The 18785-nt window shown below is 39.8% G+C and overlaps 1 protein-coding gene across 1 annotated transcript in view; it reads right to left on the reverse strand.

Moving 5' to 3' along the window:
* Positions 1–7481: 7481 nt before the first annotated feature.
* The window catches only part of ADGRV1 (adhesion G protein-coupled receptor V1), a 361649-nt gene continuing 350345 nt past the window's right edge, over positions 7482–18785 (reverse strand). Inside the window, exons 89-90 of the mRNA XM_089483154.1 lie at positions 16401–16578; positions 7482–7908 (exon numbers count right to left, since the gene is read on the reverse strand). Of these exons, the coding sequence (XP_089339280.1) occupies positions 7790–7908; positions 16401–16578 (297 nt within the window). The 3' untranslated portion in view covers positions 7482–7789. The remainder of the gene's footprint in view (positions 7909–16400; positions 16579–18785) is intronic.

The raw sequence follows: 18785 nt of genomic DNA on the forward strand, positions 1-18785 counted from the left end.
TCGATGTCACCTAACTTAGACAGAATGCAAACAATTTTACATGCAATATTCCACTCACAAAGAGAACAGTCTGTCTCTGGAGGTTCTCCATTGTTGGCCAAATAATTTTTGTCTCCATGGCTGCCCTACTGATGGGATTTTGCAGGTGGAAAATGGGGGAAAGTAGGGGTGTTCTTCAGTAATATTGGGGGAAATCAGGCAAATTGGGGAGATTTTAGATTTCCAGTGTGTCCTCCTTCTCCTGACATGTCTCAAGAATGAGAGCTGAGGACTGTTATTCAGGAGCATGAGTTATTTCCCCTTCCATTAAAACAAAGAGAGGACAAATATAACAAAGGAAAAACTGGCACTGACAAAAACAAAAGTGAGGAGAAAATGATAAAAAAAAATGCAGCTTTCCTATCCTCTGCCTCAGTTGGCACAAGCTTGACAGGGCTTATGAAGGTGTGTGTGTGTGTGTGAGAGAGAGATACATTCTTCCTTCCCTCCCTATTCCATAAGACTGCTTTGTAAATTTAGCCTAAACCCAATTTATATGCTGCTAGATTTGTTCATTTGAGTCCAGGAAATGTACCTTGAATCATAAAGTACCCATTGATTTAATGACCTACTATAGTTGAAGCTTACAATTAGATTTATGATGTCATATATTACCAACAGGTGATGAAACAGCAAGTTTGCATCTAAAACTGAAAGCCTGACTATATTGAGGACTGCAGCTGATGGCTTCCATATTAGTGGGGTGGTGAGTCCATTTCAGGCTTCATTCAGTCTCTTAAAGCAGCTGTCCAAAGTGCTGAACGCTATCCTCCAAAATGGTGTAATACTTTGGATATTTCTTTTAAAGTGTGGACTAAAGCCCAGAATGAATCCATACAAGTCCCATGCAAGCCCCGCTCCAGCTGCCATAGATGACCAAGCCATCTGTGCCAAACAGCAAGCTTAACCCATTTCTATCAAGTGTGGATTGTGTGTGGTATTAAGTTTTTCAACAATCAGAAAAACTTTTTAAATGGACTGATTTGTTTATTTATCTAGAAACAGAATAATGCTTTTCATCCTAAATCATTCAAGTTTCCTTGAATTTACGTTGTACTGTACATATGTTCCTCACAACATTGCCATACATTTCAATTATTTCTGAAGTCGGCATGGCTGAATTCTCTATTACTATTTTTGATCTGAATCATCAGTTATTCAGGTTTTTCCCCCAATAGGATACACTGCATTACTTTGCTGGCAATCAACACAGAATCATGGGGATGGAAGAGGGAAAAACTTCTCTCCCCATTGTTACTGCAGCTTTGCCAGAAAACCACTTTACAGACTTAAAGTAAGGAAAGTAAACACATTTGTTTGGGGCCTGATAGCTGATAGGGAGGGTATAGAGAGTACTGGGCAGTCAAGATGCTAGTTGCAGCTCACATTTTGTTTTCAGGTAATCCTAATCACTTCTTCAAGACAGATCATGTTTATAGATTTAACATCAATTTTGAGCTTAAGAGTCTTGTACACAGTGGAGTTTTTAATGAAGATTTCTGCCATTATTGATCTAAGCATCAATGGAACCATGTAACTGTTTGTGAGAAGCTATAGAATGATTCTTAGCTGTCATTCCCTTCAGTGAAACAAGGTAATTCTGTGTATGTATTACTTTACACGTGTTCATTGAATTAAAAAAAACATTTTATTGAGCATTTCAACATATAAAAGCACTAATCAATACATACTGTGCAAATATATAACAGCATATTAAACAAATATACATATAAAAACCATTCCATAGCAAATTCATGTTATATATCAGTACTGAAGGTCCCTCAGATTTCAATACCACCAACTTATTATGCTTCTGATATATCTTAGGTTGCACTTCCAATTCAAACCTCTCTCTCATATTACCTTTCCTTCTCCCAAACTCTCTTTCTTATCATCTAATCTAATTTAGATCTTCCCACTCCACAGCTACTTTTAGCCTCCTTCTCATTCTTTCCTCCTTCTCTACTCTGCATTCGCTTCTCCTTTATCTGTCCCTGTCTCACATACTCACCTTCTTCTCTACTTACTTCTAACCTTTTCACATTCACTCCTAACCTTCCTTCCCATCAAATACTGATTTGATATCAACCAATTTTTCTTGACTTTCTATAGCACTACCATTTACTGAAACCCATCTACCCTATCTATCTATCTATCTATCTATCTATCTATCTATCTATCTATCTATCTATCCACACACACACACCAAATTATCTTATTCCACTTACTTCCTATAATCATATACTCCATCTATTTCTAACTTCGTATGTACAATATACCTGTAGTTTCCCCTGGGTGAACAACTAACAAGAGATCTGGAAAGTTCTAAAAACTCACTGTTGCTATTTTGCCCCATAAATCTTTCAGGTAATTAAGTACCATGATCCATTTGTCTTTAAATTCCCCTAAAGAGTTATATCTCAATAATGGTGTAAGTTTAGCCCTTTCTATGGCATGGGATAGCTTCAATAACCAATCCTTTATACTTGGGATGAACCTGGACTCCTACTTCTGTGCAAAAGTTATCGTTGCCCGCGTTGTCATATAAAACGTGATTTTACCAAGACTTTTCTCTAAGTCACCATCAAACATACCCAGTAGATAATATTCTGGGTGCATTTGTAGCTCAGTACTTAGTATGTTGCTAATTGAATCATTTATGTTTTCCCAATATTTCTTTGCCTATTTACAAGACCATCAACAATGGGAAAAGGTCCCAGGTTCCTCCCTGCATTTCCAACATAAATTATTTTTAGTCTTATATATTTTTGAAATTTTCACTGGTGTCATCTACCAGCAAAAATACATTTTGCAATAATTTCCCCCTCAGTATGGTGATAATGTGTACTTACTTGCTTTATGCATGTATTTTTCCATTGAGTCAATTCTACTGGCTGTCCCACATTTCTTGCCCAACTTATCATACCTTCCTTAACTACTACTTCTTCCTGTTCCACTTTAAATAGAATCTTATAAAAATTTCCAGTCATTTTTAGATACTATACATTCTTTTGTGTTTCAAAATCTGATCCACTGTCCTCAAATCCATATAGCGTATCGTCCATTCTATAGCACTTGAGAATTTGTCTATAGAGTACATGTTTTCTTTGTGGAAATGAAATGGGCTGATTGGGGGCAGGGCAACTCCAAGTGTAGACAAGAACCCATAGGTATCACTGCAGTGGAATATATTAGGATAGTCTAAAGAAAATCAGGTGTGTTTAAGGCAAGGTGAATGGAAGTTTCTTTCTTTCTTTCTTTGGACTATAATGAAGTAACAATGTTGGATGGGTGATTCTGGGAGCTGCAGTCCCCAACCATTTCCCCCTAAGCTCTGGTCTAATTGCAAGTACAAATAATCATCCACGAAGGAAAAACTTAACATGAGACCCTTTCACACACACAATTATACCACCATATTCCACTTTAACTACAATGAAACCTTGGGACATGTGGTTTGGTAAGTCATTAGCATTTTCTAACTAAGCATCTAAAATAGTATTCTGTGAACTGTAAATCCCAGAATTCCATAGGATGGAGTCATGACATTTACAGTGGAATCATAGTGCTATAAATACTGTAGCCTGAACAGGCGTATGTGTTCACTTAATAAATTAGTTACACGTCAATGCACACAGACAACCAGGATACACGAGGGCAGTTCTTTCTTTCATTATATTCATCCACATTGTAGAAGAATTTTATTCAATCTACATCTGACTGGAAATCAAAGGATGCTACAAATTTCTCTCACTTCTTGGGAGAATGTAGACAATGTAACTAACTGGCAAATAATACTGTCCATAATTCTGTTAGCGAATTATGAATATGTAACCTAGAGTTATGCATTCATAAGCATTTGGTATTCATGATCCCTACATATTCATGGTTTAGGGAACACATATGGAGTATGAAAGTTCCCCAAATCCCCACTAACTAGTAAGCAGCTGCTGTGATTGATGGGAGTCTCTTCCCTTTTTACTATTCAGGAAGCAGTTGACTGACGTTCCCATCCTCCTTGTATGAGTGATCTCTGGTACAAGAAGTTGTGACAGGGAGCCCGCTTCTGCCAGTTGCAATGGGGACTGCTTATGGGAGTCAGTGGGAACATCAGTCAGCAGCTTTCCAGGTTACAGGGAAACAGAGCTCTGTCAATTGCAGTGGCTGCTTTCCAATAAGTGGGGAATCAGGGGGACCAGGCCAGGAGACATTGCATAGCACCATAACGATAATGGTTATGCATTCATAACTACTCAGTGTATTTCCAGTCATTGTGTTTAATTACTAAGCTGCCAGTCATGGGCAAGCGTCTGTTGCTGTCAAGTTTTGGATTATAACTGCCATAATCCTTTACCATTATAAAGTGTGCTGCTTGGTTCCCATATGGAGAAAAGTGGGATATAAATGAATAAAATAAATGAAGTGTGGCTAATGGAACTTCTAGCCCAAAATATCTGAAAGGGCAAAGATTCCACATCCCCATTATCAAGTGTAGTCTATATTTCTGTTCATTTCAATGGGACTTCTCACTGTGAAACATTCTCTAGATTGTGCCTCCTGTATAGGACTGAAACGTGACTACTATTTTTATGAGTTCATTGCATGACTTTCTAAAGCAGCCTCTAAGAAGGTGAAATGTGTTTTTTAAAAATAAAAGGAACCAGCAAAAACTAGTCCTGTGCTGTGTTATTGTTTGTTTTTCTACCTGTTTTCCACCCTCCCCCTGCTGCAGTGCTCTGATACAATCCCTTCTCCTTGTTTGTCTTTAAGCAGCTGATGGCAATTCATGCTAACTGGAAATCAGCTTATCCTTAGTGTGTACTCATTTGGGGAGGTAAAGGAAATTAAAACCAGACTGCAAACAATGTCATCCTAACCTTGGGCAAGAATGCCAGTACTGGCTATTAGCAGCAGGAGCCAGACTTGTTCCATAGACAGAGTGATCCCCCAGCCAGACCAATTGTGCAACATGAAGAAGGGGCAGAACACTCAGCATGCAGAGTTGTGAGGGAGCTTGAAGCAAGGAGCTTGGGTTTTTGAGAAAAGGTCTTGGAGTGCACATTGTCGCACATATATTTCATGCCACTCAAATCAATGGGATAGTGCTACCTCCACAGGGCTGTTGAGCAAGTCTTACTTAAGAGGATCATGTTGAAATTTTCCACTCGAACCAGAGTTTGTGCAAAGGTCTTTAAATGGACTGATGAGCAAGAGAACTGTTGACCAATATTAAGTAACCCAATCTAATTACATAGAGAAAGTCTGCTGCCTAGGTCATTTAGGGTTATTACAGATGATCTTTTTTCCGGTGTCATACCTGCCTATCTCAACCATCTATCATTGGCTCCCAAAGTGATCACAATCAGTTTACATGACAGACTTGATTTCCCAGTACTGAACTGATGGTGGCACAAAGTTCTTTTTGTAGTTGGCTACTCTACAGTAGTTTGTACAACCCAGTTGTAGCTAGTACTGTTAATTCCCTCTGTTTTTAGTCTAGGACTATGGTTTTAAAATAGCCTGAATGCAGCCACACTAGCAGGTGCCTTATCTACACACATACACACCCTTTACAATGGCAAGAGGTGATTGGAAGGCCATTATTTCACTAGTTTTATAAGATTCTGTCACCAGTGAAGAACTGATAAGATAAAAGGAAAGCTAACGCCTAAGAACCCAAGCAAAAGCGAGGAGTACCAAAGCAGAAGGCCACTCTTTTGAACTCACAGGCCTAAATCCATCTGATAGTCCAAACAACACTAGATTCATTGAACCAATGGACATTATTTAAGAGCTAACTTATCAAATTCCCATTGTTTCAATGAGTTTGCTCTTGTTGGGGTTCATTATTGGATTTAGGCCACTTTTTTTGTAGCAACATCCATATTGCAGAAGAAAAAGTGATGAGGCTCAGAGACAAACAATTTAGCAATAACAATAAGTTACAAAAAGCCAGAGATGGGGGTCTGAGGCTGTCGAATCACATAATTGCATCAATAAAGCAAAAGCAAACCAAAACCCATGTAAAAGTATGCAAGTTTGTTATATTCTGAGAAATACAACCACACACTACACAAACCACCATATACAGGTAAGAAGTACAGGTCTTCACTTCTTCTAGTGAGCTAGGATCCTGCTTCTTAGTCTTCCTCCTGCTCTCGTCTATCATTTCCCCCCTACAGATTGGCTGACGTGCTTCAAAATGAAGCACTAGGCTGAACTGAACTGGGTCATGCTCATAGAACAGATGTCTTCAGAAAGAACAAAAACAAGCCAGAACCATATGGACTATTATCTTGTGGGGCAGAAACAAGGTTTTAGTTTGGTTTTGCTTTGTTGTTGCAATTTTCTTGCTGCTGCTGAGGGAGACAGGCACTAACAGACTGCATCTTGCTGCTGCTGGGGGCCTGCTGAGCTTCAACTGCACTCATGGGATCAATGCGATCCAATGCCATGTAAAAGGAAAGAATGGAGAGGCAGCCACAAACACAGGCTATGTTCGCATCTGCCCTGTAGAAATAATGCTGTTTGACACCACTGTAACTGCCATGGCTCCATCCTACGGAATCCTGAGATTTGTAGTATGCTGTGGTACTAAGCTCTCTGACAGGAGAAATATCTCACAAAATTGCAATTCCCCACATTCCATAGCACTGAGCTATGGCAGTTAAAGAGGTATCAACCTTCATTCTTTTTCTGCAGTGCAGATGCAACCTGTCTCAGGGTCTGCTCCTGTTGCTGTTTTTTAACCTATCAAGCAAACTGACATTAATGTAGTGGAGTCTCCTTCTTTGGAGGTCTTTAAGCAGAGGCTGGATGGCCATCTGTTGAGGATGCTTTGATTGTGATTTCCTGCATGGCAGGGGGTTGGACTGGATAACCCTTGTGGTCTCTTCCAACTCTATGATTCTATGTGGTTTTTTTTCTCCTATCTGTTGTTTTTTATATAGGTTACAAAGTACTCAGAGAACTGTATGCTGGAATGTATGATCTGTGACATTAAACTAATTTGCAGTTTTTAAAATGTACATTTGATGCCTCATACCCTCCAACTATTCCAATTTGTCTGCAACAGTCAGGATATGTCAGCATTCCATTTTTTCAGGTGCTTTTAAAACATAGCTGTTTCTCTGTTCTCCTGTCCTCCCTTTCCCCCTTTGTCTTCAGCTTACTACAATTGCTGCAAACTGACAAGATGCAAGAGTCTGCACTCAAATCAGGTGTAGGGAAAGAAGAGGGAGAAATGTTGCCCTTCCCTGTAGACTCAGGCAAAAGCAAACTTCTGCAGCTCCCTTGCTTATATGTTATTCCTTATTAATAGGTTTTGACACCTTGACCACATTTTAATGTGATTTGCTCACATGTGTTCTGATTTTCATCTGTGAAATGTTGGTGAGTATGGTATCTTTAGTATACTGATCAGTCACACAAACTCCATCAAATTGACTCTTATCAGTTTTTATTAAAACAAGCATACACATACAGGTTAATTTTTTTAAAAAAAAGACTACACAGTGGAATATGTGCATCTAAGTTAATGGGTTTAAATCTGGGCCAACATTTCACTGCAAGAATTTATAGTTTTTTCTTCCCATTTACCCCTCCTCTCTTTTGTTAATTGTCCCGCTACAATTCACAGCATTCTACTACACAACGGTTTGTACTGGTGTGTTTTTAGTGCCAAAGAAGAAGAAGAAGATATAAAAACAGGGACTAAAGTTTTTAAAAAAGAAAAGAAAAGATGGAGGTCCTAGAGATGAGTGTCAGCTATAGGTATTCTTCTAAGTTCTACAATCTGTGAATTAACCATTGTGCTTCCATCTTGGCTGCCATGGCAGGACTCGGTGTCACTGATAGTGAGGCCTGCTCCTGAAACACAGAAAAGAAAACATAGTTTGGGAGAATTAGAAACCAAAAACACCAGCATATTCCACGGAGAGCAAGCCTGCCCCATTTCTTTACTTGACACTGACTTTCATCTTCCCATTATAAATTTAGCCTTTCTGTCTGGCCTGGATTTCTTGAACAAAAGAAAAAAAAAACCTCAAACATACATTAGAAGCCATTGAAGACCCAGCATTTTGACCGATAAGGTCAATCTCATCAAAAGGCAGCTAAAGCGATATTGTATGTCACCATCATATTTGCATGATACTTTGTTTGGCAGTTATTTGGTTGCCTGAGGCACAGAAGCAAATTCCACATGAGACAGAAGCAGCTTGCTTTCTTCTTGGCAGTACAAATAAAAATTAAATAACTCATATTTTGCTATTCCTTCATGACATCCTGCTACCTTCTATGGCTGTCTCTGTCTGTCAAGTGGCGGGCCCAGCCTTGTAAGATGCTTTCAGCTGAGTTGCTCCAAAATAAAATTCCTCCCACCCCAAATGTACTGGATTTTAATAAAATAACTGTCAACATTGTCTTTAAAGTACTGAGTCTTCACTTTTCTTCTTCCCCATCTCCTCCCATTTGGCTTTTGCAAGTACAGTGTGCCCTAAGTATCCACTGGGGTTTGGTTCCAGCCCCCCCCCCCCCCCCCCGTGCATACCAAAATTCATGGATGCACAAGTCCCATGATATGCAATGGTAGAGTAAAATGGTATTTGTTATATAAAACAGCAAAATCAAGATTTGCTTTTTGGATTTTTTTGGAGGGAGGTTAATATTTCAAACCGTGGTCTCTTGAATCTGTAGATACAGAGGGACAACTGTAACAAATAACACAGAAGATTATGTAGTTTAACTGACAGGACTCTTGTCTTTTTGAAAGATTGCCTTTCCGAAGTGTTAAGGCTTCTTGTTATTATTGTGACTCTGAATATACGTTTACATACACACAAAGAACTTTACTTGTGACCATGAAGTCACATGCATGCACACACATACACACCAGAAGTGAGCTGATAATAGGATCCCCAACAGATATTTTCTAAAGTAATTATTTCAACCAGTTTGCAAAAGGATTCAGTTGCATAGCTTGTTACAAAGAGGCCTCAGAGATGGTAATTTCAAAAGTGTTTGGAAACTGTAAGATTCCCAGTTACTTCAAAGGACTACGGTTTCTGGAGTGGTTTGACTGAAAAAATGGCATACATTTATGGCATAATATGACCTTATTCCAAATCTTTAATGAAGTGTTCCTCTGTCTTTCAAGTTGCTGTTTTATTTTTAAGTATCTAATTGTAGCTTTATTTATTATTACAGTAAGATTGTGCCAAGGCAAAAAACCACTATTCTGCTTATTTCTTTGAGCCATCTATACACTTTTGCATTAAGAGCCCCATTTGTTACAGCTTCATGGAACCCTGTAGTCTTTAATGAGAACATAACAATGAATGTCATCATAACCCAAACGTAATACACACATACAGATGTGGAAAGGAGCTAAACATTACACTGCTTTTTGCTGTTTCTCTTTTCTCTCAAGCTCCTCATCCTCTCACCGTGTGCCTGCTGCACTGTCAGAATTTCACATCTCAAAGGAAAACATCTGAATGGGAAACATGACCTCAAGGCATCATGACCAATGTTTGCACAATGCCAATAGCAATCCCCAGATAGCATCAATATTACCTAAGTCTGGGCCAAGTAAAGGAATTCCTTGGAGAAGCATTACATCAAGATGATGGTTGGTTCATCAGTTCAATGTCTCTAGAGATTTTTATCTACAAAGATAGATTTTTAATGGCAGAGCTTATTAACTTGATATCTCAAGCATCTTCCATGGGTCTTGATTTCATCATGTAGCAGCAGCAGCAACAACAACAACAACTCAAGAGAGAGCAGCCTGACGTCTTCCTACCCCCACCTCATTTCTTTGAGAAGTGGCATGGACAGATTACTGTTGCCTGAGTGAACACACTGTGCTCTGGTCTCTGGAAAACTAAATAAAGCATTAATAATATTGCCAAATCTTTATTTTGGCATGTCAAGACTTGAAATTCCTATTTATTTAGAAGTGCATGTAAGCATAATTAAACACAGTAATGTCAAAAAGGATTAATGCCAGACGTTGCTTTCCAGTTAAACCAGTTACAAATGACCAAAGGCTGCAGAGAATCAGCGGAGTGGACAAAATCATTCCTGTTGCAATTTTCATTGGCTTCACAGGAGTTGTAAGTCCTGAATATGCCTGATTGCAGGAGAACTGGTGTCATCAGCTTCTCAGTTAGCAATCAATTATTAAATGCTAATCTGATGGAAAACCTGGCATACTAGGTTTCATTCTACCCAGCCCCATTTACTCTCCCCCCCCCCCCTTTTAAAGCAAGGTAGTTGATGATCATACAACACTGTTCTGCTGTGGTTTTTGAATTAAAAAAAGTTTCAAGAGAGGAATCATAAAGTGGGCATAGGCAAGGGGAGGAAAGGCCCCAAGACACCAAATGGTTCATTTATAAAAACAGATGTCACTGTAACTAAGCCATTACCCAGAGGCAGCCTGAGGAAAGAGGCTATTCTCAAAGCAAAGCAGATGAAAAAGGTGATTTATGGAGGCAAGAAATGCCAAGTCATAATATGAAAGAATATAAACTTCTATTGTATATGGTCTCTGATTGGATAACTATCTTAAACTACAGGTTAAGGAAGAAGAAGAAAAAGAAGAAGACAATCTGTTCATGCATCTTGGGAAACGGACAACTCATAAGTTAGGTATAGTTCAGATAAGTTGCCTGTCATAGTTCATGGCAATTTGTATAGTTACCATGAATTTTGTAAGCCATATATTTGGGACTGTCCATGCATCACTGCCCTCAAGAGAAGGAGCCCTCCCTCCATGGCAACTGCCGTCGTCCAGCCTGGAGTGAGTGAGGGGGCAGGAAGGGGCCAATTTTGAATTTTTATTGTATTCTGTATGTATTTTTATTGCTGTAACCCGCCCAGATTCTTTGTGATTGGGTGGGCTATAAATAATACTACTACTACTACTACTACTACTACTACTAATTATTATTATTATTATTATTATTATTAACCATTTGTCTGTGGATCCCATGTCATTTTGAACCCACTTTAGATAAAACAGCTCCACATCAAAACGGCTAATAGATGCTGGTTGTTTGAAAGCAACCATACTCTTTCCATGGAAATGGAAGAATTCACTTCAGACAACTGGACTGAGTATATAAAATACAGTGAACCCTTTTTTACGTGTGGCTCGTATATGGTGCGGCGGTGCGCGCGCACCACAGGCATATGCCCCATTATTCTCAATGGGATGCGCTACCCCTTACACCCCACACACTCCCGTGGGCTCCCTAGCGGCTTTCAGTGTATGCTGAAAGCCGCGTATGGTGCGTCCACGTATAACGCGGGCACACTGTAATGGTATAGAAAAATTCAAGATGAAGCAAATCTGTTTCAGACTAGTTCCACTATGGAATTTTCAGAATTAACTGTTGCTAGCTACTTACAAAAACAGGAGATAGGGCCACATAGAATAGCTTGCCACTGCTTATTTGGCACCCCTACGTGAAGCATGGTTGTGATACGTTAAAATAAATCATTAAAACAGTTAATTTTACAGGTTCTGAACAGTAACTTGATCTCTTTTTATACAATTCCCAATCCATTTTCTAATGCCAGATCTGAAGTCTCCAGGAACAGATAACACTGCATTTGAATATAAATAGGATATCAAATTCCCTATAAAGCAATGACCTAAAACTATTTGGTGTTCAGGCTGCTAAGACAAGACATGTTTACCAGTGAGGTTAAGGGTTCATAGGGCCAGCTTGTTCTCAAATTAAAGAACATCAGCCCTCGTAAAGCTGTATGCTGATGTCACACTGGGGATACAATTTCTGAGAAAATTTTGCCTGTATGTTTCCCAAAACAATGATGAACTCTGTCTTACATGTTTATTTCATTTATTTCATTTTCATACTACCTTTCTCCCCAAAGGGACCCAGGGGGCTCACAAAATAAAAACATTTTTAAAACTCTACATTTTTTAAAAAAGGAATAAAATAACCTAATTAAAATAGTATAAAATTAATATTAAAACATACAAAAGTTAAAAAATACCCCCCCCCCCATAAAAAGCCACCCTGTCATGTTTTCCTAAGGACTTGAGTGTAGCTTTGGCGCAGCTTCTGGACTCTTAGGACGCATGCATCATTTAAATAGCATACCTCTAAAGTGACCTGAAGCAGCTTTATTTTGGCCTGTCTGTATGGGGCCATAGTTAGTACAGTCCATCTGTTCAGTATCAGATATCACTCAGATGCTCCAGTGCCTTTCTTAAATATTCTGGCCTATTCAACACCATATGCCTCCGGAAAGGATACCCTGTGTTGTGCTGACTATAGGACAATACATCCAGAATAGTCTAGATTGGGGAATATTATTACACATTATGACATTAGTGATAGATTTCCCCATGTTTCTATGAGCACATCCATTCAGCAGGGTTTTTTCAGTAGCCAGCATTTTAAAAAAAGGCTATTACAATACAACAGATTGTATTTCATACAGTTTTCCCAAAGCCAGGAATTACAATTCCCAGAATCACCCTGCCATCATGGCCACTTACAATGTTCCTATGCTCAGATTTTTTGAAGTTGTAAAGTGTGGCTGTTTTGCAGTACTCTTTGATTATGGAATGACACAGGCAAAGTTTTAGGATTTTTAGCTGAATGAAATTATTTATGCCTATAATTCTCACTGAAATCAAATGCAGACTGCAGCTAAGGGGACTCTTAGGAGTTGGTTTGCCTATGAAACGTACTGTACCAGTACAATATGTTTAAATGTCTCTAGGCAGGCTAGACTTTGTGCCAATGGGGCATGAAACATCTTGAACAATGTATCAGGGCACTCATCACTTAGTCCTTGGTTTATTCAGTGCTATTTTCAAAACAAAGTTATGTAACTTGACACTTGTGCTCTTCCTGCAGCAATGGCACACAAATATATTTATGTCACTTTATGCCCCATTAAGTAGAATTAAATAGAAAGAGAATCCTGTGTTCTATGCTGTCATTTCTGTACAACCATATATCTGCCTAATTGGCCCCACTTAGGTGTGGTTACATGTAATTGTGCTGCTGACTGATGTATAAACATAGTTAGGCTTATACTTGGCCATGTCCAGCTGGAGAAGACAGTGTATAAACTAGAAGCACAAAAAGACAGGTAGACTGATCTCAAAGACACAAACAATCCATCTAAGGTCACTGCTTTTACTAGTCCGTGTAACAGTGCAACAGTTATTATGTTTTTTCATCTTCATTTTGCAAAAAACAGTCTTGAAAATATACAAAGCAATCAATCACTCAATCAATTGACCAGTCTTCAACATCTTTTGGCAGCAAAAAAGGGTGAAGCAAGCCAGGATTTGCATCCTTTGTTGCTGAGTGTCTTCAAGTCATTTCTGACTTATGGAAATCCTCAGGCAAACCTATCACAGGGATTTCTTGCTAAGATTTGGGCTTGCCATTGCCTTCCTCTTAGGTTGAGAGAGTGGGATTTGCCCAAGGTCACTCAGCTGGTCCTTTTGTGGCTGAGCAGGGATTTGAACCCTGAGTTCCTCGTTCCTAGTCCAACACTCAAATCATTACACTATACAGGCTTTTAAAATTTCCATTGTTAGGAGCTGGTAAAGCTGCTGTACATGTGTGTTTCTAAGATGGGTGCTTTAAACTTTGATTTTGTTTTGTTTTTGTTATTCTGAGAAGCTTTGCTAGAGACTATGGTGGGGTACAGACCACCCAAAAAGGGTGGTCTGTCGGCACCTTGTTTAGCTGCGCGAGGAAGCTGCAGTGGCCAAACCGTGCGGCTCCCTCACACAGCAAAAAGAACCCGCAAAAAGCGGGTTCTTTCTGTAGTGCCATTGTGATGCCACAGTGCCTGTTGCATGAAAATGGCGGTGCCCGTGTGTACAGGGTGCCGCCATTTTGACGCCCTCGTCACATACTAGGGGTGAGGCACGTATGGGTAGTGCGCTCTCGGCCAACTCCTAGCATGTGACAAGGGCTCATTATAGGTCCGTCTAGATCGGGTGTTTATTCCCTTAACCATTACTGTTGTTCTGCAGTACTTCCAGGAGATCCAAGAAGCTCCACTTCCCATTCCTTGCATCTTCATTCACTTTTGTGTGATTGTTGCTGATATGCCCTTGCCACTGTTTAATTTTCTCTTCATACCTGTAGCCTTTGCAACAGACCAACCACTCTTCTCAGTTTGTGGATCTATACATTTGTCCCCTGTTTCCTGCCCATGTAAACTTAAAGGTGTGACGAATTCCCACCACATTCTACTACTATGATGGTCAAACCCCTTTCTTTTTAAAGTTTGGTAGCGTAGTTTGACTGTAAAACACAGGCCAAGTATTTGCTCAAACACTATCAAAAGTTTATTGTAAAACAAGAAATTAAACTGTGACTTGGATTTAAAATGGTTATAGTTGACTGGTTACTTAGTCGCAAGTTGTTACTTAAAATATTAATATAAACTCCAATCTCAGAGTCCAGCTTACTCGGAGTCTCTTACTATAGACTCTTTAAACCTAACACCTTCCCACTTTGGACTTATCAGACCCTTTCGTTGTCTAAAATCAACTTTAAACTGTTTAAACACAGCCTCTCTCCGGCTTCTGTTCCTCCAACCAACCCTTCTAAATGTCCTCTCAGAATTTTTCTATTCTGCCCAGTTGGCTTCCCATTGGCTGGTCAAATGCTCCTTCCTGATTGGCTGCTAGGCAGGTCTATTCATCACAAAAGGCAAGCTCACTCTCTCTTATGTCCCTCTTCTGTTCTTGTAGTTATCTCACCATGTAACTTTGTATTATCATCCTAGCCCAGACTGATCTCAACTTGCTTCCTAGACTCTGAAGTTGGTCATCTGAATTAGCAAGAAAGTATACTGCAATTCAAACTTGTCCATGATAATATTTCTGTTTCACAGATGGCCTCTTAAGTCAAAAAAGAAAGCAAGTGTGAGCCTGGGAATCCTATTCAGGTATTGGGACTACCAAATGACATGACTCAGTCTCCCAATAATCTTATCAATACAAGAGTAGCATTTTCCCATGCATATTAATGTTTATCTTCTATGAAAATCAATAGAATATTTTAGAAAAAAGTGGTACCTAGATATTGGAAGTGTCCAGCCAAAAGCATAATGGTTTTTAAAATTATATTTACTTTATAGGGATGGAATTCATACTTACAAAGGTGTAATTTAGAGTTACATATCTGTAAGTGATCCATATTGATGGTCCTTACATGGTCACAATCATGGTTCTCTAGCCATGATCATAATTGTGCCCCAGCATACTTTATTTACTGGGTATCATCAGCTGCACTGAGAAAAGGAGTTCAGGCCATCCTTCTGCTGGCCGTCGGGGTGCAGGTGAATCATGTTTCCACCCACTCCCATCAGTGAGTGAGGCTGTGACAAGGACTTGCAACAGGTGTCTTACTTGTCACAGCCTCACCTGTTTGCAGAAGGGCAGTGGTGTCACTAGGTTTGGCTTCACCCAGTGCAGTCACTCATGGTGTCATCCCCCCCCCCCCCGGACCGCTTCCCATATCACACTATACAGAATCCTTAGTAAAAAAAAAAATGTATTAATGATTCCTAATTCCCATATATCACTGAATTCAATGATAACAGTTTTGATATAAACAACTAGCAAAATTAAAAATACAGTCACCCCTCAGTTCCCGTAGATTCAAGATCTGCTTTGCTCACATATACATGAACAGGAAATGGAGGGTAAGCAATGGGGCGCACACCCATGGGAGCACCCCCCCATGCATATTCAATGGGGCTTGAATATGCATGCATTTTTATTTTTGCAGGGGATCCAGAACAGATCCCCCACAAAAACAGAGGGGTGACTGCATATCTTTAAATTACAATATCATATGCACAGTCTAAATGCATTTATATGTACACAGTTTCATATAGTTAAGGTGAAAATTTAATAAAGATGTGATGTTTTTAAAGATTAAAAATTAAAACCTGTGGCCTCTCCTTTCTTCTCCCACTGAGCCTGGCCTCACTCACATCATCTCTTCAGCATCTTAAAGGGATGCAGGTGAACACCACAGCTTGTTTCTGCCAAAAGGCAGATGCTTAGGGAACAGTTTAGTGTGTCAACTGGTGTAGGCCACATCCCCTGCACCCCACTAGTGATGCCTCTGCAAGAGGAGGTGGAAAATCAAATTACTGCAGCCTCTCCTAGCACATGTATCCTTCCTTATTAATAACTTATGGCATCTTGACTGCACATTGATGTTGTTTGGTCACATGTGTCCCAGTTTTCATTTATGAAAGGTTTCAGGGTATGAAACCTTGGTGTTCCAACATAAAATATGTGTGCTTTAGAAAAAGACAAAAATCACACTTACCAGTTTTCAAAGCAAATATAAGATCATCAAACTCTTGTGATTCTTCATCAGCCACCAAAGAGCTGTTGCTAAATCCCCCTGGTGTTGTATATGCACTGCCATTCTGTGGGCTTGGCTTAAAGATAGCACTGGCCTGGCTGACAGGCCTCAATGATGCCCTCTCCCAATCTGCTGGCATCTTTAGAAATACAAATTGAGAATAATTCAGTTACTACAGGTGGTTCAATAAATGACTCTCAACTGAAAAAGTTTGCTAACAAACAAACAAACCAGAATAATTCAATATAAATGTTTTGCCTTTCCAAAAATGCAAAAAAATCCACTCCAAATGTTCTTCCCTACCATTGTGTACGTTGCGTAGAAATTTCCTGAGATACATGTGAGTAGTTTAGATTACATCACCTTAATGTCATTCTAAAAAATATTTGTTTATGTGGAACTCTTTTTTCTATAAAAATAAAGCAAAACAAAAGCCAACCAAATAAACAAAATGTCTCTTTTCCTCTTCAATCACTAATATTTTAAGAGATTATTATGAGGCTACTCCTAAAGGATCTTGTATCTAGTTAAAAACATTAGGAATAGACCCTCTTCTTGAAACTATGAACAGATATTCTTTCCAAGATACCTTTCTTGGTCAGAAAAATGACTGCTGCAACTCCAAATATCTAAAGAAGTGAAAGGATATAAAAAGGTGACTTAGGCCCGTTACAAACGGGCAAAAAGTATGTGCCGTGCATGTACTAAGGTTAGAAAGGGGCGTCCTTTCCGGACGCCTCTAACCCTAGTACTCGCAGAGTGCGTACAAAATGGCAGCCCCCGTTCTACACGGGCGCTGACATCTTGACGTTGCGGACGCTTGCGTCCGCACATCGCATGGCAGAAATGATGCCGTGAGTGTGCCATTGACGCTTTGGGGCACCATTTCCGTGGTGCAAAAAGAAGCCGCTTTTTTGGCTTCTTTTTGTTGCGCAGAGGAGTTGCGTGGTTTGGCCACTGGGGCTCCTCCACGGAGCAAATGACAGCGCTGGCAGACCGCCCTTTTTGGGCGGTCTGTAAAGCACTTTAGGGCCCAAACAGACAGACCAAAATAAAGCTGCTTCGGGTCACTTTAGAGGTGCTGTTTAAATGACACACGCATCTTAAGAGGCCAGAAGTTGCACCAAAGCTGCGCTCCAATCCTTAGGACTGCAGCATGACTTTGGTGTGGTTTCCGGCCTCTTAGGACACATGCAGCATTTAAACAGCATACTTCCAAAGTGACCTGAAGCAGCTTTATTTTGGCCTTTCTGTTTGGGCCCTTAATTTCCATGTGCAGACTGTGGGGAAAAGGAGGAGAGTGAAGTGGATCACTCCTGTCCTTATCATGCAACTGCGCAAAGATTATATGATGTCGCACTTACTGTATCATTATTACATCGTTATCATGAAAATGTGCAAAGATTATCAGATGATAATGCACTTATCCCGTCCTTCTCCCGTTAATATAAATTGATGGTGCCATTCCACTTCACTGATGGGAGAAGAATGGGGTAAGGATGGGGGTACTCTACTTTACTCCCTCCTTTCCCTGTGTGATAATCTCCTCTGTAACATGAGTACTGTCCAAAAGGATTACAGAGAAGCCTAACTGTTGCAAAACCATTAGCACATCAGTACTACAGCAATATCAAACCTGCCTGGGGGTGTGAGACCAAAAGTCCTGAAGAATTGTTTTCTTCCATACCGAGCTGTCCATCTACTGAGCTAACTGCATATGGACCTCCTAAACACCACAGTATCCTCTGACACACATGAAGTTGGGATCCAAGAGGAATCCTCTTCACCCTCTCTCAAATCATCTTCCCCAGGAGAGTTAAGACCTTCCATTTGGGGAAAGCTTTCAGGCCAAAGTAGTTGGTCTTATGTGGCTTTTCATAGAATCATAGAAACATGAAAGTGGAATGGGTTCCACAGGTCACTGAATATAGCAGCCTACTCAATACAGGTAATCTAGATACAGAATCACCAGCAGGTAGCCATCCAATGTCTTTTTGAGCTTGTCTAGAGAGAGAGGGGGAGAGACTCACCATCCTTCCAGGTAAAATTCCACTGCCAAACTGCTCTTACCATCAAGAAGTTTCTTCTAATGTTCAATCAAAATCTACCTTCCTATAACATAAAAGTTGCCCAACCCTCTGGGACAAGAGAGCAAACCTGAACCCTCCTCTCTGTGACAGCCCTTTAGATATTTAAAGAGTACAATCAAGTCACCCCTCAGAGTTCTCTTCACCAGGCTTCACTCCTTCAAACTTTCCTCAAGTGTTTTGTTCTCCATACCTTCTATTATCCTTGTTGCCCTTCTCTGAACCTGCTCCAACTTGTCTATATCATTCTTAAAATTAG

Source organism: Sceloporus occidentalis, unplaced genomic scaffold (genome assembly GCF_023333645.1).
Source record: "Sceloporus occidentalis isolate IW3139 unplaced genomic scaffold, rSceOcc1.0.p SCAF_1, whole genome shotgun sequence".
Lineage (NCBI taxonomy): Eukaryota > Metazoa > Chordata > Lepidosauria > Squamata > Phrynosomatidae > Sceloporus > Sceloporus occidentalis.